We start from the raw sequence: 22390 nt of genomic DNA on the forward strand, positions 1-22390 counted from the left end.
CCTATCTTGGTGATTGTGTTTGTGCAACTGTGGAATAGAGGTTGAGAGGGGAGATTTGCGCCGTTAGTACGGCCGAGCTAAGATAGGGCGGGTCGTGACAGACCTCACGGCGCCGTGCTATTTCCTCTATTGAGAGGGCCAGTGGATCCGTTTTGCTCGGTCGAAAAGATCGGCTGACCGGGCCTGAACTAAGCCTGGCCGAGCTGCGACTAGCAAACATTCGGCAGGGCACACAGCCAAGTGGCAAGACCGGGCTACGAGTAGCTCGGGCTAAACTATGGACAAGTGAGGGATGACACGTCTCTAACCGGTTAGCCGAGATGGGTAGATTCCAGATAACCTCGGATGAAGGTAGGACAGACGGAGGCCGACATGCCTCGCGACCGGTATGCCATGATAAACCGGTCAATACCAGCCCGGCCCATGAGCATCACCCCTCTGCCCCTTGCCAAGGGGCAGTCCGGTGGGGAATAGCGCGGTTGAGTGCCTGTAGTGATAGTTCTTCGCGGGAGATAGGCCGGTCGTGGTACTGCGGTCGGGTGTGCCACCTGGGCCAATGGCATGAGGGAGAGGACATCTGCTCCACGCATGCCTCAATACCGTTAGACAGTTCTGCGTGTACTGGTGGGAGGACTAAGCCTGTACACGCGTAAGGTGGTGAGAGGCGAGCACTGCCACCTGTCTTGGGAAGGACAGCAGAGGTAGTGCGTGCATAATCTTGAGGCTGCATAGCCAGCCTTGAAATAGGGAGAAGGACGAACGTTAGAGGTATGCAACTTCTCACCTAAAACAAAATACTTTCTCTCTATCTGTCTTCTCCTTCCTCAAGTGGACTGACTTGATCGTCGGAGGGTCTATCCGGCACACCACCGCCGGGCAGCTCACCTTTTTTGTGTTACCGGGTAGACGCCGTCAAGAGAAGCTTGGAGTACAAGGAGTACGAAAAGTAGAGGATATTTCGCCCCCGTACAATGGGCGCCGTCTGTGGGAAGTTTTTTGATACTCAACCCTTATTCTTAGAGCTTCTTCGACCATTTCCATGGCCAACAACGGCGAAGCCCCATTGTCCGTCATCGATGGCGTCACACCTGAGTACGTCCGCTTGAGAGAAGGTCCTCCGAATATTCCAGCCATGGCGGACCTAGAGACTCCTTCACGAAGTGCGCGAGACAAACACGAGAGGAGTACTGATCGCTCACAGAGTCCTGAGGGCCGCCGACGCCGGGGGGAGTCCCATGCGCAGTGCCTGGAGCACAAACTCAAGGACCAAGACGCCGTCATTCGCAAGATGGCGGCGGAGATGGAGCTGCTGAAACGCCAGATCAAAGGGAAGGGCGTTGCTGGAGAGGGCAACCTTAGTGAGCGCACCCCGTCCCCTCGTTGTAGCAGTCGCCGCCAGGGGAGGACTCAATCTCTCTCCATCACCAGGAACTATGGGGTTGGAGGTTCCGACCAAGGAGAGGGCAGGTCCCTCTCTCGCGACAGCACCTACCGCCCCTCACACCCGACGCCGACGTTAGGATCCTCTTTCTCCACACGTTCCAGGGACTTGAGGGATGTATTGGAGGAGAGGGCGCGCTGTCGGGAGGCTCGGAGAGTGCCGGCATTGCAGAGGTTAAGCGCCCCAGTTCGTTACAGTGAGGAAGTGGCGATGCCAGCCCCCAAAGTGATGGCCCCTGCGCTGGTGGACAAAGAGCTGGCGCGACTTACTGCCACGCCGCTGTCTCTAGAGATTGAGAGTACGCCACTCCCCGCCGGATTCCACCAGCCAAAGTTCACTTTGTATGACGGCAAGACGGATCCATACATGCATGTGAGCCATTACCGGCAAGTAATGGCTGGACACCGGCGGAATGACGCCTTGATGTGCCTCATATTCCCAGCAAGCTTGGGAGAGCTGGGTTTGAAATGGTTCGAAAGGCTCCCGGAGGGGAGTATTGAGGGGTGGCAGCAACTAACGGAAGCCTTCGTCACTAGATTCAAAACCAACACACGAACGCCGAAGGAGGTCGACCATCTCCTGGGCGTCAAGATGGAGTCTGGATGTTCGTTGAAGGCATACAATGCGAAATACTGGGAAACTTACAATGAGATCCTCGACTGCCCCACCAATCTGGCGATCACTCAGTACAAACAGGGTCTCCCAGTCGGACATAGGCTGCGAGATTCACTCACGATGCATCAACCCACAACCATGGAGTCATTGATGCAGCGGAACAATGAGCACATTCGTGTGGAGGATGATGCCGCCTCCGCGACCGAGAAGGCTAATCCGGTCGAAAGACCAGCGCCATGGTTCAAACCGTAATGACAGAAACAAGGGCCGCCGAAACGACCGGGCTGACCTTCCCCGTGATGCAGCGGAGGATGCCAAAAGAAAATTGAAGGCGCGGACTGGGATCACCACGGTATTCAAAATCCCCATCTATCGCATTTTGAGCGAGATTCGAGGTGAACCCTTCGTCCGTTGGCCGGCCAAGTTGGGGAGTGCGCAGAGGGGCTTCAATTCAAAATATCGCTGCACCTTTCATGAAGAACGGGGGCACCGAACAGAGGACTGCTTGCTGCTCAAACAACACTTAGAGGAGTTAGTGGCGGCGGGGCATCTTGACCAATACATAGATGGGGGCATCAAGGCCACGCCAGCAGACCAAGCCGAGCCAAACGGCCTGGCCGCCCTAGAGGCGCCCCCGCAAGGTGTAATCAACGTCATCCACGGTATCATTGAACCGGCCAGGGTTTGCGAGCTGAGAGGGATGATCAAGAAGGCCGAGCACATGAGGGAAGTGCTCTTTGTTCAGCCCGCTGTGAAGAAGGGAAAGACCGAAGAAAGAGATGTCCTTTCATTCTCAACCAAGGACTTGGAAAGAGTTCAGATGCCGCACAATGATGCTTTAGTAGTCACTCTTCGCGTCAAAGACTTTGACATCAAGAGAATCTTGATCGACCAGGGGAGTTCGGTAGAAATTATGTATTATGACGCGTTTAAACAAATAAAGTTGGAGGACAAGGACTTGGCCCCCGCAACGTCCCCTTTGGTCGGCTAAAACTCGCAGCCAGAATGGCCAATCGGAAAGATTATTTTGCCGGTCAAAGCGGGATTGGTCGTAAAGCAAGTAGAGTTCTGGGTGCTTAAAGTTCCATCAACTTACAACTTGATTTTAGGCAGGGGTTGGCTGCACGCCATGCAAGCAGTTGCTTCGACCTTCCACCAAGTCATGCGCTTTCCGGCACCAAGCGGACAAATAAAGGAAGTTTGGGGGGACCAGGTGATGGCGAAACAATGCTTCGTTGCGGTAAATGGCAGCCGAGTGGCCAAAGGGTTCGTCCAAATGATTGAAGGGCTCGAGGGTAAAGAGGTCCTTGAAGACGTAGGAAGAAAGGCCGAGGAAAAGTCGGTCGAAGATTTGGTGGAAGTGCGCATTGACGAGAACGATCTAACTAAATTCTTCCTCTTGGGATCATCCTTGTCTAGCGCCGAGCGGATGGATTATGTCAACTTCTTGGTTTCCAATTTGGAGGCCTTTGCCTGGACGCCTTACGTACGTGCCTGGCATCGACCTGAGCTTAATTTGTCATCAGTTGAATGTCTTCCCTAATGCACGGCTAGTCATTCAAAGGACGCGTCGCTCAGCCTTGCACCATGCTGAAGTGGTCGCAGAAGAAATAAAGAATTTGTTGGAAGCTGGGGCCATAGAGGAGGTGCAGTACCCTCGGTGGATATCCAACACGGTGGTTGTTCCGAAGAAGAACGGCAAGTGGCGAGTTTGCGTTGATTACAAGACTTTCAACCGAGCTTGCCCCAAGGATAGCTTTCTCCTCCCACGAATTGACCAGTTGGTGGACTTAACCGCTGGTCATCAGAGGTTTAGCTTCCTGGATGCATATCGCGGCTACCACCAGATAGCCATGTATAAACCGGACAGAGAGATCACGTCGTTCATAACCCCCAGAGGCTTATATTGCTACAAAGTCCTGCCGTTTGGACTAAAGAACGCCGGGGCGACTTTTCAGAGGATGGTAACGAAGATGTTCGCTCCTCTTCTGGGCCGAACAATGGAGGCCTATATCGACGACATGGTGGTGAAGAGTAAGGAGAAGTCTCAACACCTCGCCGACCTTGCAGAGATGTTCGCCATACTTAAGCTCTACAAGCTTCGTTTGAACGCCACAAAGTGCGCCTTCGGAGTTGGCACTGGCAAGTTTCTGGGTTTTCTGGTCACAAATCGAGGGATTGAAGCTGACCCATCACAGATCAAGGCCATACAAGACCTGGAGCGTCCCAACTCCACGAAGGACGTGCAACATCTTGCCGGGATGGCAGCCGCGTTGAACAGATTTATCAGCCGATCTTCCGATCGTTGCAGGACCTTCTTTAAAACTCTGAAGTCCAAGTTTTTCTGGGACGACAAGTGCGACCGCGCACTAGCAGTGTAATGACCCCAAAATGCGTATAAGAAATCATCTTTATTTCCCTATGAAATGATGTGGTTTAATTTAATTATATATATTAGAATTGAAGCATTATCAGTTGAGTTACGGACTTAAAATGGGAATTACCGACCTTTATGGGTTCAAAAATCAAAATTGAGTACTTGGATATGTTAATGGGAATTTTTGGAATTATTTGGGAAAATTAATTTGAAATCTAATTTGTCTGATTCGTTAATGGACGTTTGGGTGATTAACTTTATACTGCAAATTAAAGGCCTTAAAGACTTCAGATACCGGAACAGGGGACATATTTATGATCAGCATAATTTTTAGAGTTATCTGGGAAGTTTAATTGAAATGTGATTTTGTGCGATTCGTAAGGGCGTGTTTGGCCCTTCCTATTTGTGGGAAGCTTTTATATATGCATATGTGCCTTATGAGTTGTTGAACTCATCTATTTTGAACCAAACAAAAAATAAAAATATCTAGAGAAAGGGGAAGGAGAACCGTGAGAGAGAGAGAGGGAGAGAGAGAAGAGGCAAAGCTTCTCCCTAAGGAATTCAACATCCATGGAAGCTTGAAGATGGTTGAAGAAGATAGAAGAGAGAGGAAAGATCAACCAAAAGCTTGGGAAAAATTGAAGAGACTAAGGGATGAACAAAGGTTTGGGTAAGGTATGTGGCTCTAATTACTAACCTTGTATAGAATCCATCTACTACTTGAAATCATGGATTGATATAGAAGATGTGAGCTTTGAACCCATGAACCTTGATTTTCTAAGAATTCCTTGATTGAAGAAGTAAAATCATTAAATTTGTTTATTGTGAGATTATGGTGTTTGATGAAGAATAATAATGTGAAATTGGTCATGTATTAAAGGGTTTTGGGCTTTGATTTACATGTAATTAAGGTTTGATTTTTGAAAATGAGAAGTTCCACAATTTCAGCCATTTTCGGACTGCTGCTGTCCAGGGCCGCACGTGCGGAGACAGCTCTGTCCAGCCAACTTTGAATAGGTATATCTTTTGCATCCGGACTTCGTTTTGAGTGATTCTTGAGCTTAAAATCAAGCCCCGGAAGTCTAGTTTCCAATGGCGCTAGTCTCACTCCCAAATTCTAAATACAGAAAAAGTTATACCCAAATTAGTGACGACTGTTCACGTTATGTCAATTAATTATGTACCATTTCTTCACCTAAACCATTTCCTATCGATTTCTCCTGTTTTCTAAGACATGGATTACAACATATTAAAGAATAATGAGCTTGGTGCCACCATGACTAATTGATTGAACGATCAAAGAGAATAAGTAAAGGATCGAGTATAACCTCATATTATGTGTTGGGCACTGTAATTGTAGGTCGAGACGAGGACATTGTACCATTACCACCGGGAACCGATCACTGTGAGTAGTAGTACTTTGATGTACCTTTAACCATTTATCATTATTGATGTTAAATCTTTGTCGTAAGAATTATGTTGACATAAATGTTATGAATGCTATATGAGAAACACTGTGATATTATGGAAACTTCAAAAGAGTTTATGAAGTTATGTATGTTATGTGAGAAACATTATGGAATTATGAAAACATCAAAGGAACTTGTGATTGTGTGAACCCCTCAGGCCAAGGGCCGAACTGTGAAATTGTGAAACCAATAAAGTCATCTATAATCTAATGAGAATGTACTTACTTTTCGTTACTAATTATCAGGAATGTCCTGTTAACTTTACGTTAATTATGTCAACTCATGGGAATGATGTAACAGTTACCATTAGGACTATGTTAATTACAAGGCAAGGCAACTATGTTAACATATAAGAATGATTAAACAAAGGTGTATGCTATTGATAAGAGAGCACGTAAAGTAAGTCATTTACCCAAAAGAATTTATGTTCATTCTTGAAGAATGGATTCTGAGTAAATATAAGAGTAGCTACATGTATCTAGATGAATTGAAATTAATTTGTTATGTTGCTTATGAATTGGAAGTGATCCAGAATCTACGATATAAGTGCAAAGTTTAGCATCATTATGTGACCCTCATGAGAATGTGAATTAGTCTCTCATTGTTAAGCGTATGATAATGACACGATACAACAAGAAATGCTCTAGTTATGATATGTTCCGTTTGAATTAATGAATGATGTTCAAGTATGTTTCAGGCATGTTTCCAGTATGTTACAAGTTCAAGTATGTTCAGGTATGTTTCAAGTATATGTTACAAGTTTAAGTCTGTCACAAGTTTACGTATGTTACCAGTTTATGTATGTACATGTTCAAGTATGCTACAAGTTCACAATGTTGGAGGATTCCTTTATGGAACAAACAAAAAAAATACTTATTATTGATTTGCTAGCACTATTACAGTGCCAAGTATAAGCAAGTATGAATTCTGATTTCTATTTATGATTCAAGCATAATGCATATGTATGAATTTATTTCCGGGGTATGACATTACATGTATGGTTTGGTCTGTAAGACCTAATGATTATTGGTATGGAACAAAGTGCTACTTGGAACTAAGTGCTACATTGTGAGCCACCGCTAGAGTCCATGTGAGACACCTCTTGAGTCCATACATATGTGAAAGTTATGAGGCTTATAGCCATCCGTATAAGTTGTTATGAAATGAAACAAAGTGCTACACGGAACTAAGTGCTACATTGTGAATTACCTCTAGAGTCCGTGTGAGACACCTCTTGGGTTCATATATGCATGTCCAAAGGCTTCATGCCAACTTTTCAAGGGCTTCATGCCAACTTTACAAGGGCTTTATGCCATATGTTTCAAGGGCCTTAGTGCCATATGCTTCAAGGGCCTTAGTGCCATATGTTACAAGGGCTTTATGCCACATGCTTCAAGGGCCTTAGTGCCACAAGTTTCAAGGGCTTATAGCCACCATGTTTCAAGGGCCTCGTGCCACTATGTTTCAAGGGCTTATAGCCACCATGTTTATGTTGCAAGATTGAACTTAAGGCCGTTATGTATGTAGCACAGAATCAGACTAACTATGTGAACTCTACATCTTTATATGCATTTCTATGTGTTATGTTTCAATTTAAGCATCGTTTTATTTATGTATTACTAGGGATGGCAATGGATAACCTACCCTGTGGGTATCCATGGAGATCCAACCCAAATACATGGGTTTTCCCCTCTTTTTCTTATCCATTGGGTAGGGTAGGTGATATTCTTTAAATATCCACAGGGGATGGGTTGGGGATGGGTACCCACTAATTTCCCCATATGTTTTTTTTTTTTTTTTTTTTTTAAGATTCACAACTAAAACTAAATATACATTCAATCTTTTTTCTTTTTTTTTTTATTTATTTTTTCAGGTTCACAACCAATTTATTTATTTATTTATTTATTTATTTTTTAAGATCCACAACCAAAGCTAAATATACCTCCAATTTTTTTTTTATTTTATTTTTAAGGTTCACAACCATTTTTTTTTTAATTTTTAAGATTCGCAACAAAAGCTAAATATACATTTAATTTTTTTCCTTTTTTTAATTTTTTTTAAGGTTCACAACCATTTTTTTTTAAGATTCACAACCAAAGCTAAATATATATTTAATTTTTTTTTCTTTTTTTTAATTTTTTTTTTAAGGTTCACAACCATTTTTTTTTTTTTTTTTAAGATTCACAACCAAAGCTATACATTCAATCTTATTTTATTTTATTTGGCTCAACAATAAAATCAAATACACATTAATTAACATTGTCACATTATTCTTGTCAAATTTTATGCATATCTAGAATTTTTTAAATTTATTTAAAAAAAATTAAGGACATTGTCAAGTGTAGGTTTCGGTTTGCTTTTCTATGTTATTTTATTTTGTTGTGTATTGTAGTTTTCAAAATGGTTTGCTTGTTCTGAAATTTCAATTAACGAGTATGAATCTATTTGTTTTATGTTATCACACAATTTATACAACATATATATATATATATATATATGAATGTATTTGAAAATAAGGAAATTGTAGAGAATCAAAACAAGCATGAGTTGTGATTGGTTAGAAATGATGAGTACATAGATTTATTTGCTAGAAAAACAAAAAGGGGATACAAAGTCATACTAAATAATTTTTTTAAAATTAAAAGAATTTTTCTTAGTTATGAACAGATTTAACTGAAATCAGCTTGTTTCCCAATGCTATGCTTCATTTATTTAGATAGAAAATATTTTTTAATGAAAAATATTTTTTATAAAAAAAATTCAAAATATATATTTTTATATTTGGTGGTGGTGGTGATGGAACGAAGGTGAAAGTAGAAATTGTTACATAGTGGTGGGGTGATGGCGGCAGTGATGATGGCAGTGGCTATGGTGATGGTAGTATGACAGTGAAAGTGAGAATAGTGGTGATGGTGTTGTGAAATTAGTAAAAATTTAATTGAAAAAACATTTTTTGTTTTTTAAAAGTAACAAACAACAAAATTCGTAGGGGACTAAAGGAAGAAGATGGAGGATGGATTGGGTGTGGTAATGCATAGATATCTTAAAATGAGTGGTTTAGATTTGTTAAAGGTATAATTAGATTTTGGATAAATTAAAATGAATTGTTCAAATTTGTTAAGAGAAAGATGATTTAATGTCTAAATTGTCCGTGGCTAACAATTCCTTATTTATGCCCTGATGCAATTTAATATGAGTCTTATAATACTTTCTTCAAACAAACTTTTTGATTTTCTCAAAATTATATATTTGATTATTATAAAACAAACTTTTTAATTAATTAATTAATGTGTATTTGATTTTGTTGTTGAACCAAATAAAATAAAATAAGATTGAATGTATATTTAGTTTTTGTTGTGAACCTTAAAAAAAATAAAAAATAAAATAAAAAAATAAGTTGTTAACATTAAATATATTAAAAAAGAAAGAAAAAAGATTGAAGGTATATTTAGCTAAAACCTTTATAAAAAAAAGACAAAAGAAAAACAAGAAGGTTGTTAACATTAAATATATTAAAAAGAAAGAAAAAAGATTGAAGGTATATTTAACTTTTGTTGTGAACCTTAAATAAAAAATAAAAAAATAAAAAAAATAAAAAAAAAATTGTTAACATTAAATATATTAAAAAAGAAAGAAAAAAGATTGAAGGTATATTTAACTTTTGTTGTGAACCTTAAAAAAATAAAAAAATAAATAAATAATAAATAAATAAATAATTAAAAATTGTTAACATTAAATATATTAAAAAAGAAAGAAAAAAGATTGAAAGTATATTTAACTTTTGTTGTGAACCTTAAAAAAAAAAAAAAAAAATTTGTTAACATTAAATATATTTAAAAAGAAAGAAAAAAGATTGAAGGTATATTTAGTTTTTGTTGTGAACCTTAAAAAAAAAAAAAAAAAAAAAAAAAAAAAAGGTGGTTGTTAACATTAAATATAAAAAATAAAAATGGGGATTAAAGTGGGTTGGGGAAAATCCATACCCATTAAAAAATGGGGAGGGTGGTACCCATGGGGAATGGAGAATGGGGAATGGGGAAAATTTATTATAGGGGAATGGGGATGGGGAATTAATATCCACCCCATTGCCCCCCATTGCCATTCCTATGTATTACTATTCACTGAGCTTGGCTCACTCTGTCTAATGTATGTTTCTGTAGGTAACCAATCAAGTGGTCAGTCCTAGTCATGACACCCGTTTTCTTTTGTCAACCTTCGTGGGTTCAGGCACTGCACGAAGCCATTTATTTTTGTAAAGTCTATTGAAATGTTGGCTTAATTTTGATTACCCATTTAAAGTTAAAGAGGTAGAACTTCAATTATTTTTTTTTATATAAGCCCAATGATGGGGCTGGGTCTGTACATATGGTTGTTTATCACCGATGCTACAACATATGGTTTGGAGCTTTATCTATTTTCCATGATGAATGTGATGTATAAGAGGTCCTGGCATGTAGATGTAGCTCAATGGAATTTATATGTATAGTTATTTTCCTACTTTATGCTTCCGATGAGGCCCCATATGTTATTTACTACAGGTTAAGTGTTCGTTTTCAAACGGGTCATGCCTAAACTTTTAGGGGCGGGTTCGGGGCGTGACAAGCAGACCTGAAAGCATATCTCTCCTCAGCCCCTATTTTGGTCACACCTCAGCCAGACGAAGAGTTGTACCTCTACTTAGTTATCTGTCAACACGCAGTCAGCGCGGTATTGGTGCGTGCTGAAGGCATCCAGCACCTACCGATCTTCTATGTAAGCAAGACTCTTCTCTCAGCCGAAACGAGATATCTGCCCTTGGAAAAATTGGTGCTGGCCCTAATGATGGTGTCAAGAAAGCTGGCACACTATTTTCATGCCCATACAATAGTTGTGTTAACCGAGTTCTCGCTTAAAGTGCTTTTTGAAAAGGCAGACTTCACTGGGAGAATTTTGAAATGGGCCGTGGAATTAGGACAATATGACATCAAGTTCCGACCGCGCACCGCAATCAAGGCTCATGCACTTGCTGACTTTGTGGCGGAATTTGCCCCTAGGATGCATCCAGTATGCCCGGTTGATTTGGTTGGTGTGGATTTAGCACAACCCATGGTTCTGGCAACAGAAGCGAGTGTTGGTTCGCAAGTAAGAAAAGGGACGAGCACGACCGGACCAACAAAGTCCGACGATGATGAACCCAACCAAGACAAGGAAAGGGACCAGAATGAACCGATCAAAGACTTGGAAATGAGGAGCTCCCAGAACCCCTCTGATTGCTGGAAGTTGTTTATTGGCGAGATGTGGAAGCTCTTCGTTGATGGGGCGTCCAACAGACATGAGGCCGGGCTGGGCATTGTGCTGAACTCGCCGGACGGGCTAATCATCGAGCAGGCAATTACACTCGGCTTCCCAGCATCTAACAACGACGCTAAGTATGAAGCTCTCCTTGCCGGACTAAGAAGCGCGCTGAGAATGAAAGCCACAGCCCTTATGGTATTTAGTGATTCCAAGTTGGTGGTCAATCAGGTCTCAGGGGAGTATGAGGCAAAGGACGAAAGAATGGCCAAGTATCAGGCGCTGGTACGCGCCGAGATCAAGAAGTTCGCTGCAATAAGGTTGGAACAAATCGACCGCGAGGAAAACAGCGCAGCTGATGAATTGGCCGGACTTGCTTATGCTCAAACAGCTTTTTCTAACCCCTTGATGATAGAATTTTTACCAAGGCCAAGCATTGAGGAGCCAGAATCAGCCGAGGTACTTTGCACCGACCTGGGCCCTTCTTGGATGGATCCTATCATCACCTTCCTGAAAGATAGAATTCTACCAGAAGAAAAGAAGGCAGCACACAAGATCCGGACAAAGTCAGAGCGGTTTTGGCTCTCCCCGTCTGGGGCCTTGTACAAGAAATCTTTCACCGGCCCGTATTTGAAATGTGTCCACCCCACCAAGGTGGAGGCTTTCCTCTATGAGATATATGAGGGCATTTGTGGCAGCCATACTGGGGGCAGATCCTTGGCTTACCGAGCAATTTCTCACGGTTATTGGTGGTCGCGCATGCAGGCAGATGCGCAAAAATATGTTCGCAGGTGCGAGAAGTGTCAGAAGTTCGCCCACCAGATCCACCAGCCAGCTAGAGATTTGCTCCCCCTCACAAGTCCTTGGCCGTTCGCGCTTTGGGGGTTGGATATTGTTGGGCCACTCCCAGCTGCACCAGGAAACCGCAAGTTCTTCATCGCCGCCACCGACTATTTTACCAAGTGAGTTGAGGCCGAGCCACTAGCGACCATAAGGGAAAAGGACGTGAAGAAGTTTGTATGGCAAAACGTGATCACCCGTTTCGGTATACCCAAGGCCCTCATCTCGGATAACGGCGCTCAATTTGATGGTAAACTCTTTCGCAGATTTTGCGAAGAGTTGAAGATCCAGTTCTACAATTCGACGCCGGCCTATCCTTAGTCAAATGGTCAAGCAGAGGCCTCAAACAAGACCATCCTGGACGGGCTGAAGAAGCGGCTTGAGAAGGCTAAGGGCAAGTGGGCTGAAGAACTCCCTAATGTGCTCTGGGCATACCGCACTACGCCAAGGCGGTTGACCGGGGAAACACTTTTTGCTTTGGCCTACGGCATGGAGGCCGTCATTCCGTTGGAAATTGGCATGCCAACCATCCGCTCTGAAGGTTTCCAGCCAGATCTGAATAGTGAAGCGGTGGCATTAGAGTTGGACCTTGCTGAAGAAAGGAGAGAGCGAGTATTGATCCACATAGCAGCTTATCAACAAGAACTCTCCAAAAAGTACAACAAGGCTGTGCACCCCAGGATGTTCAAGATTGGGGACTGGGTATTAAGAAAGGTGCTTGACAACACAGTGGTCCCTGGCGAAGGAAAGCTCGGTGCAAATTGGGAAGGACCATACAAGGTGATTGGTCTTGCCGGTAAAGGGGCGTACCATCTGGAAGATATAGATGGCAAGGCTGTCCCCAGACCATGGAATACGGCCAACCTTAAGGTCTTTTACTTTTAAGATGTAATTTGCTTGTGTTGTTTAGCTTTTTTAGACCTTTAGCCTTTTGGCACTTAATGTAAAGGATAGCGATGCTTTTGTAATGAAAAATAGCCCTCTTGTTGTTTGGAATTACGTCTTTGTACAATGGATTCGCAAGGACGCAAGGCAATTATGAATACCAGGGGAAAGAGACCGACCTGAATGGGACCGGACCGATTTCCTCTCGCTGGAATTAATGCAGACCGCACAAACAGTTGTTGCATTGTCCGACGATGTAGTTGGCTTTATGGCTGCCGAGCTGGTTTTGCTCGCCCGGTTGAAGTGTTGGCGTCATGACCAACTCAACTAAAACATTAGTGTTTTTCCCAGTGTGAGGGCCGAGCTGATTCTGCTCGGCCCAGTGGACTTATTGGTGTCTTGCCCAATATGGAAAACGAGCGGAGTTTGCTCGGCAGAATTCGGAGTGTTGGAGTTTTATCCAACCAATAAGAAGCCGAGCTGAATTTGCTCGGCCTAAAAGAAATGTTGGTAGCTTATCCAACTTAAAAAGCGAGCTGATTTTGCTCGGTCACGTCGAAATCGCATGAAATTTACAAACGAATAAAGGCCGAGCAGATTTTGCTCGGATGAGTTAAAATATCAGTTCATTTGAGAGCTCATGGAACCGAACTACTAGAAAACGTTTGAGCTGATTTTAGCTCGGCAAACTGTACGGCACAACCGGGCTGGTAGTTGTGAATTTTCAACAATTGAATCAAGGAATCCATGCAGGCGCAAACCGAACGGAAATAGGAGATGAGCAAGCAAAAAGTCGAAAATTTTCATTGATAAAGGGAATTTAAGTACAAGACGGGGGGCATAGCCCGGTTACATTTAAAAAAAAAAAGGGGGGGGTCAATCCAAATCTACGTCAACCGTTTGTTCGGCGACTTGCACAGTTTGCTCGGGCAGGTTTTCTTCGGCGTCATCGTCAGTGCCTTCCAGCCTTTTCCTCCGCATCTGGAGATGCTTCGGGAGGATTTTGCTCGGCTTGTTTCTCGGCGGCGGCTTCTTCCTCGGCCTCTTTCCTTACGTCCGCGATGAGCTGGTTTTGGGTGGCCTTGGAGTATGCCTGCATATAGACCGGGATATAGGCAGCAGGCAGATTGATGAACATGTCAGAATCCTGACCAAGACCAACTTTCTCCACGGCAGCTTTCCAGCCGCACTAGAAAAAGATGTCCTTGGTCGCTTGGACCTGCCGTTTGTAGGTCTTCTCGCCCTGTGCGTATCCCCGGTCTTCTGCATCATCAACGGCCTTGTCCTTTTCGGCTTTGTGCGCATCGCGCAGTTTCCTCAGCTCGGTGAGATACCGAGCCTTCGTTGACTTCACGGCCCAAAGTTTGTCCTCGTTAGCTCGGTCAACCTTTTGCCTCATGATATCTCGCTCGGCCTCAACTGCTTCCTGCGCAGCTTTCAGCTTCGTTATCTCGGTCTTTTGTGCCTTATTCTCCGCTATGGCATCCCGCAGGCTCTGCCGCACTTTGATCATTCGGTCGTGGGCCAAATAGTTATTTTGCGCGGCCTGAAAACAAGCGAGAGATCGTCAGTATTCGAAAAACTAAGCAAAAACGAGCAAACAGTTTGACGTAAAAAATGGAGACCTTACCAGAACTATGGATTTCACCGCCGAGCGGAGGACCTTGAGGTCGGAAAGCTTGTCATGTTTTTTCATATCAGCGGGCAAGATCAACCCCTTGGTAAAATTGAAACCAATCGAGTAGTCCTTGTCCACGTAGACAGAGTCTTCAGCAAAAACTGCTCGGCCCTGGTATTTGAACTCGGGCGCCCAGACCGGGGGGGTGGCTGGGCCCCTGGATTTGCTGGTCCGTGGTTGCTCAGTCTGGTCCCCGAGCTCAGTAGAGACGCGGTCGGTAGAGTCATCATCCGCCAGATGCGGCCCGGTTTGCTTGTTCCTCGGCCGCTTCTTAGACCGACCAGCCGGCTGCTCGCTGGCAAGCGCCAGTACTGCCCCTTCTTGCTGCACGGTGGGTGTGGAGGATGTCCCCCCGGTTGCCTCTTGTCTTTGGGACTCGTCTTCTTCCCCGGTGATCAAGGACTTGATGGCCCTGATTTTCGCCATTTCTTGCTCGGCGGTGAGTGGAATAAGCCTGATCGGTGGTAAGTTTGGATCTGGTTCTGGGGTTGGTGCACGCAGAAAATCGGTAACCCGGCTCTTGCGTGGTGCGGTGTAGTGGTAGGTCTGATCGAAGCCGAGCAATTTCGAAGCCTCCCTCTCCTCGACAGGATGGCGCAGCAGGACTCTGATAGCCTCTTGGTTGGCCTGGTAGTAGTTTGCTGCTAGGTGCTTATCTACAAAAAGAAGACAAATGTTATATCGGTATGGAAAGTAAGTGATGCAAAAAGAAAATAGCGCGGTCATCCGAGCAACTCACCGGCACTGCCAAAATCCTTTCTAATATACCATCCCGGTATGGGTGCCTCGGTGTCCTCATAGCGACTGGGCACCCACAAGAAGTCGTCGTCGTTTGTCTCCTTGTCCGAGTTACCCTCTATTAATTTTGCTCGGCCCTTCTTCACTTTGAGGTACCAGTAAAATCTGCTCTTATTTCTACTAAGACTATACTGATGGAAAATTTCAGCCAAACCGAGATTGAGACCGAGCCTCCGGTTCAGTTCGACGACCCCGTTTATTATTTTGTAAGTGTTATTTGAAACTTGGGTCGGGCAAAGCCTTGTCTGCCTCAAAAACTCGCAGATCAAGGGTTGAACCGGGAAGCGGAGCCCTCCCTCTACTATTGATACGACGGTAAAGGGGCACCGGTCTAGGTCCCCCCAAGGGGTGTCTCCCTTTTTGGCGAGCTCTAAGACGACGTCATCTGGGATGTTGTAGTCCCTTCGAAACTCCGCCATCGCGCTGGGCGAGCTGACCATAAATCGGTACTTCCCCATTTATCTTGGTTTTATTTGGTTTATTGACTATCTCGGTCAAAAAGGATGGTGTATTTGCTCGGACCTTGAGCTCCACCAATGATGGTTCTGGACTGGCTTGGACGGTCCTAGTGTGTTCTGCATTATTAAAAATAATTTCCAAGGATTAGCACGGCAAAAATTGCGCGGCTCTTATTGTAACTAGCTCAATGAAAGGGTCACCAGTGTTTGGCTGGTTCGACCCCTACCTCGACTAGACCACTTTGTCGATTTCCTAGCTCAGTTCATTCCTATTTGCAGATCTAATGGAGCATTCAGCTCGGCTAGGGTATTCAGCTCGGTGCGTTCCTATTTTACCGGTCTAATTAAAGTATTCAGCTCGGTTGCGACCTCGGCAAAAAGCCACAAACCAGCTTTTGCTCGGCTATAGCTCTACCTATGGATCGAAATGAGCTTTTAGCTTGGTTCTACCCAGATTTCAACTGTTCATCCCAGAAGTGGGGTGAACTCGTTTGAACCAGGGAGGAACAGGGGGTTCAGAGGCCCCCTTCCATTCTCAAGGTTCCCATTTGCCCTAGGATGTGCAGGTTCTAAGCAAAGAAAGGGGGCACTGGTGGTTACAAAACAAAAATAAACAAAAATACGAAGCACAGTGGCACGGAGATGAAGAACATGTATGAAAAATCTTGAGAAGTAGAAGCAAAAGATGCAAGGGGGCGTAGTGTGACTTACCAGGGGGACAGATGCGAGGGTGACCGCAACCTCGAGAGCTCGATTGTGACCTTCGAAAGGATCTGAAATGGAGGATGTAGCACAGAAACATCAATGGCAGTGGTCTTGGGGGTTCGAAGGTTTGGGAGGTTTTGGGTTTGTGTGGAAGAGAAGGTGAAAAGTGAAGGGTTTTAGGCGCTTCGTTGGAATACAAAAGAGGGGGAAAGGAACCCCAAACGGCTGCGCCGTTTGAATTTTACGCGTGCAGAACAGCTGGCTGTATGACCCAGTGGCGTGGAGCCACGTGGCACTGGAAACGCGGCTGTCAGTACGGTGATACGACGCTTGACAAGACTATAGTGAAAATGACCGACCAAATGATATAGCTCGGCGACAAATATCGCCCCAACCACGCTCAGCCAGGAAATGATACAATTCACTAACCGTTGGCTCGGTCACGGAGATAATCCCAATCACGATGACTCGGATGGGATTAAGGGGCAATTGAGAGGGGAGATTTGCGCCGTTAGTACGACCGAGCTAAGATAGGGCGGGTCGTGACAGACCTCACGGCGCCGTGCTATTTCCTCTATTGAGAGGGCCGGTGGATCTATTTTGCTCGGTCAAAAAGATAGGCTGACCGGGCCTGAACTAAGCCTGGCCGAGCTGCGACTAGCAAACATTCGGCAGGGCACATAGCCAAGTGGCAAGACCAGGCTACGGGTAGCTCGGGCTAAACTATGGACAAGTAAGGGATCGCACGTCTCTGACCGGTTAGCCGAGATGGGCAGATTCCAGATAACCTCGGATGAAGGTAGGACAGACGGAGGCCGGCATGCCTCGCGACTGGTATGCCACGATAAACCGGTCAATACCAGCTCGGCCCATGAGCATCACCCCTCTGCCCCTTGCCAAGGGGCAGTCCGGTGGGGAATAACGCGGTTGAGTGCCTGTAGTGATAGTTCTTTGCGGGAGATAGGCCGGTCGTGGTACTGCGGTCGGGTGTGCCACCTGGGCCAATGGCACGAGGGAGAGGACATCTGCTCCACGCATGCCTCAATACCGTTAGACAGTTCTACGTGTACTGGTGGAAGAATTAAGCTTGTACACGCGTAAGGTGGTGAGAGGCGAGCACTGCCACCTGTCTTGGGAAGGACAGCAGAGGTAGTGCACGCATAATCTTGAGGCTGCATAGCCAGCCTTGAAATAGGTTGGAGGACGAACGCTAGAGGTATGCAACTTCTCACCTAAAAGAAAATACTCTCTCTATCTGTCTTCTCCTTCCTCAAGTGGACTGACTTGATCGTCGAAGGGTCTATCCGGCACACGACCGCCGGGCAGCTCACCTTTTTTGTGTTACCAGGTAGACGCCGTCAAGAGAAGCTTGGAGTACAAGGAGTACGGAAAGTAGAGGATATTTCGCCCCCGTACAGAGGTCTGTCAAGTTCTCAATAGCTTTAAGTGAATAACTCTTGAGATTTTTCTATATGCAGATCTTCGAGAAGACTTTGAACATATAGTTTTCTATTTGAACAGTAGTTTGGTTGAATAGATAATCTTCACTGTTTCCTCTCTCTAATTTGCACAGATAAAAAAAATTAAAACATATACATTAAAATAATTTCAACAAATAAAATGAAAAAAAATAATTTCAACATATATATTTTATTTGGACAAATATTTGAATAAATAAGGGGAATTTGAATTAAAAATATTAAAAAATTAAACAGTTAGGGTAAAAAATCTGAATACATAGGAAAAAAATTTAAACAGATAGAAATAAATTTCGACATATAGTCAACAAAAGACAGCATAGAAAAAAGTCAACGGAAAAATTAAGGGGTAAAATTAAAAATAAAATATCCTCCAAAATAATAAAATATATTTCTCACCATGATATTTCACAAAAGGTAGACTCCTCAGTAAAAAAAAATATCTATTAGATCTAATGCCTTATATACTCTTTAGACTGGACTTTTCATCAATTTTCTCTTATTATTATTGTTATTGTTGTTTTTTGTGTAGAACAATTGGCACTCTCTTAACAGCAATACTAGGCATCATGAAAAATCTTTCATGAAAATAATCATAAAAGTTCTGTGACCCTTTGTAGACGTCCCCGAACGCCCCGGGAGGAACGAGCTCCCGTTCTGTTCATATTGGGGTCACTACAGCTCGGACTCTCAAATTTGTCACGGTTCTAAGTCTGAACCAAAGAGTCCAAATCCGGCAAATTGTTTTGAGAAAAACAGATTTTTGAAAAGAAGTGCCAAACATGGACTGCTTTGCCAGATACAGAGTCGCCACCTAAATGTTTTTTAATGGGAAATTTAGGAAACCCTGACTCGGTGCCAAAAGGCCACGTGTCCGTCATCACCAAAGTTGCCTCGGCTCGGGAACTTGGGTACGATTGGGGAAGGTCACTTCGTGAGCACCCCCGCTCGCCCGGTCATAGACCGGCCTCTACTAACCATGATATCTATTTTTGAAAACTTTGTGTGTCCTTATTCCGGTTATTAGCCTAGGTTACTATGTGATGCACACAGCATATAAGTATAGACTGGGTCGCCCGAATTGGAACAAAACATTTCAATGTTTATTTGTTTGAAAATGGTTTGATGGTGCTACTCGCAAGTAGGCTAAGACGTGGATTTGCCACCCTCAGGTGGGCTTAGAAAACATGATTTTGCCACTATCTAGTGGGCTTAAAATACACATTTGATGAATTGTTCCAATTCAAATAACCCAACCTTCACCCACAGGCACTCAGGCAGTTATATCACATAAGCAATTAGCCTCATGGTAAGCATGCTATTCATGGCAGTCACTCACACGCATGCAAGGATGCTAAAGCATAAAACTTACCGAGTACTCCAAGCCAAAATGGAAATTACATTAGAAATCATGCATGATCCTAAGTATACAGAAATGCCTAATGCAACACATGCAAAAGTGCAACTATAGCAGGCTCGGCTATTCTAAACATGGCATATGAAATGCTACAGCTAACATGTATTCAATTTGGAATTGAAAATACAATGCAGTTAGTATGATGCGCCGAGCCCGGTGCATGCAAAACAGATGAATGATGCAAACATGCTGTCATACTGTATGCTAATTGAAATATGCCCTAATCTAACCATCATAGGCGGATAAATAAAAGGGAGAAAGACATGAGGTTGGAAGACATACATCACACTCACGCACACTTATTACAGTTGTGCCCTCGCGCAGAGGGTCCGAATAAATAATACAGTCCAAATATTACAGTCCCGAAAGAAAGAATATTACAGTCCAAAATATTACAAAATCCTAATTAATTAACAAATTAACTAAGAAAATAAATAAAACTGGCATGCAAGCCAGGGACTGCCTTGCTTCTGATGGATGATGCATGTCCGGGTTGTCTTGCGCGGAAATCCACCGGAATGCCCCAATTAGCCTCTGTTTACACCTGTACTTGAAAAGCATGCCAAGCCCCAAAAAGTTGCTGATTCTTCGTTTTGCTGCAACAGAGAGCAGGAAAGGGGCATAGCAATGTATTTGCACATATATATGCATGTCTCGATCCTCGTGCCACCAATCACGCATACCGAGGCATGATGGCTGAGGAGTCGAAATGCACAACTCAATATAGGATGAATGCACATGAAACTACAGCTAAAACCTAACTCCATCATGGATAATCCGGAGTGTCGGTGACTGGGGAATTGAGACACATTCCGTCACTCGGAGTACGAAATGCACCTCGTTTCCCGTGCCCGGGCTAACTCCTATTCCGGACACGATGCAATATGCATGACATGCAACTAAGATGCAATCCTAACATACACCATGCTATGAAAGTGAGATGCCTCGGAATGCGTGCACACGGGCACGCAAACCGAGAAAATGACAGAATGCAATCTAAGATACAACCTAGTATGCACTATGCTATGAAAATGAGATGCCTCGAAATGCGTGCACACAGGCACGCAAATCGAGGCGATGACAGACGCAATGAAAATGACATGGAAAATGTAACATGGGCTTATACCAACATGAGTGAGCCTCAGCCACACTCACATAGGATGCCGGCGGATGAAAATGAAGTGCCTCGAAATGCGTGCACACGGGCACGCAAACCGAGGCAATGGCAGAATGCGATGTAATGGCATGAAAACATGATATGGGCCTATACCAACATGAGTGAGCCTCAGCCACACTCACATAGGATGCCGGCGGATGAAAATGAAGTGCCTCGAAATGCGTGCACACGGGCACGTAAACCGAGGCGATGGTAGAATGCGATGTAATGGCATGAAAACATGATATGGGCTTATACCAACACGAGTGAGCCTCAGCCACACTCACATAGGATGCCGGCGGATGAAAATGAAGTGCCTCGAAATGCGTGCATACGGGCACGCAAACCGAGGCGATGGCAGAATGCGATGTAATGGCATGAAAATGGAAAGCAATCATTCTAATAAAATTTCAGCACTAAAATATGGGGAAAACAGTCCCGAAATGAGGCGAAATGACACTAAATGCATGGAATTGCCCCGAAATGCGAATTTAGGCACCCGAAATGGCCTATAGCTATGCCAAACATGCACAATATGGACATGTAATGCGAAGACAGAAGCTAGGCAGTCCCAAAAAAGGCACTTTCACAGTTATAAACATGGCCAAACAGCAAGCATAGGTAGGGCAAAAATGGCATGCAAGAATAGGGGCCAAGAGAGGGGTAATGAAGCAAGTGATATAAGCAAAATCCAAACTGAAAAACTTCCTTCTACAACACTGAAGAGGGACCAAAAATATGCACATTTACAGTTTATGGCAGCCTCAAAATCAGTATAAAAACATGATAGAAATGCGATGCAAAATGAGGCTCAAAAGTGGCTATAACATGAGGTATGCAAAATATTCACCAAACAGCCAAAGACCCTTAATAAAACATGTAGAATGGGCCAAAATAGGACTATTTCCAGAACTGTAAAATGGCCAAAAACAAAAGCATGATAGGCTAACTAAACATGCAAGAATGGGGAATAAAAGAGAGATATAACATGAAGTGGCATATGGAGGTCCCAAACCATGAAAGGACCCAAATGAAACATGAACAATGGACTAAAATAAGCACTTTTTCAGAACTGTAAAATCGCCAAAAACAAAAGCATGGTAGGCTGCCATTGCATGCAAAAATAGGACTAAAAGGGGAGTATAAAGGTAAGTATAACATGGAAGTCCCAAATGGTGTTGAGCCCTTCTTCAATGTTGAAGAGGGGCTCAAAATAAGCCTAATATCAGTTTACAACATGCTCAAAAACATATTACTCATGGGCCAAAAATAGCATGCAAGATTATGACATATAAGAGGATCAATGAAGCAAGTGCATCACGGAGGGCTCAAACAGGGTTGAGCCCTTAATGAAGAATGAAAATGAGCTCAAAACAAGGCCACTTTCAGTTAGGGCCGGAGCTTGAAACAAAAAGCATGTGGGGCTTACAAATGGATCAAGAAAAAGGGTCAAAGAGGAGAAATATCACGCACCCTTGAAGACTAAAGCTTTTGTTGCTTCTTGGATCAATTTGCAGCTCCTTTAGCCTTTGAGAAGCCCTCCTTGTTGCTGGAAATGAAGTGGTGATGGTAGAGCTTGGTGGTGTAGAAGAAATGGTGATTAGGGACTTAGAAGTTTTCAAGGAAATGAGAAGTATAGAGAGGGATTTGTGTATGGAAGCTTGAAGACAAATTTTTCTAACCCCAAAAGATGATATGGAATGCTGGTTATAAGGGCCAAAAAGGGGGTGTAAAGGTGGGGGAAAAGGAGACAAACTTTCCCCCACAAAATATCCCCCGAATAAAGATATTTTCTGGGGGAT

At 43.8% G+C, this 22390-nt stretch overlaps 1 protein-coding gene and 1 long non-coding RNA gene across 2 annotated transcripts; both read left to right on the top strand.

Moving 5' to 3' along the window:
* Positions 1-4886: 4886 nt before the first annotated feature.
* LOC114289521 (uncharacterized) lies at positions 4887-10399 on the top strand. Its single transcript, XR_014340390.1, has 3 exons — positions 4887-5108; positions 5794-5838; positions 10063-10399. It is a non-coding gene; the product is annotated as an uncharacterized LOC114289521 (long non-coding RNA).
* Positions 10400-12502: 2103 nt separating this feature from the next.
* Positions 12503-12898, top strand: LOC145799787 (uncharacterized). Its single transcript, XM_082889422.1, has one exon. It carries the CDS (start codon positions 12503-12505, stop codon positions 12896-12898), a length of 396 nt encoding a protein of 131 aa, XP_082745548.1.
* The last annotated feature ends 9492 nt before the right edge of the window (positions 12899-22390 follow it).

Source organism: Camellia sinensis, chromosome 9, assembly GCF_055761805.1.
Source record: "Camellia sinensis isolate YWXY chromosome 9, ASM5576180v1, whole genome shotgun sequence".
NCBI lineage: Eukaryota > Viridiplantae > Streptophyta > Magnoliopsida > Ericales > Theaceae > Camellia > Camellia sinensis.

Bases quoted from the DNA above. Each gene is read 5' to 3' on its own strand.
- LOC145799787 (XM_082889422.1), top strand. From the start codon at position 12,503: ATGGAGGCCGTCATTCCGTTGGAAATTGGCATGCCAACCATCCGCTCT.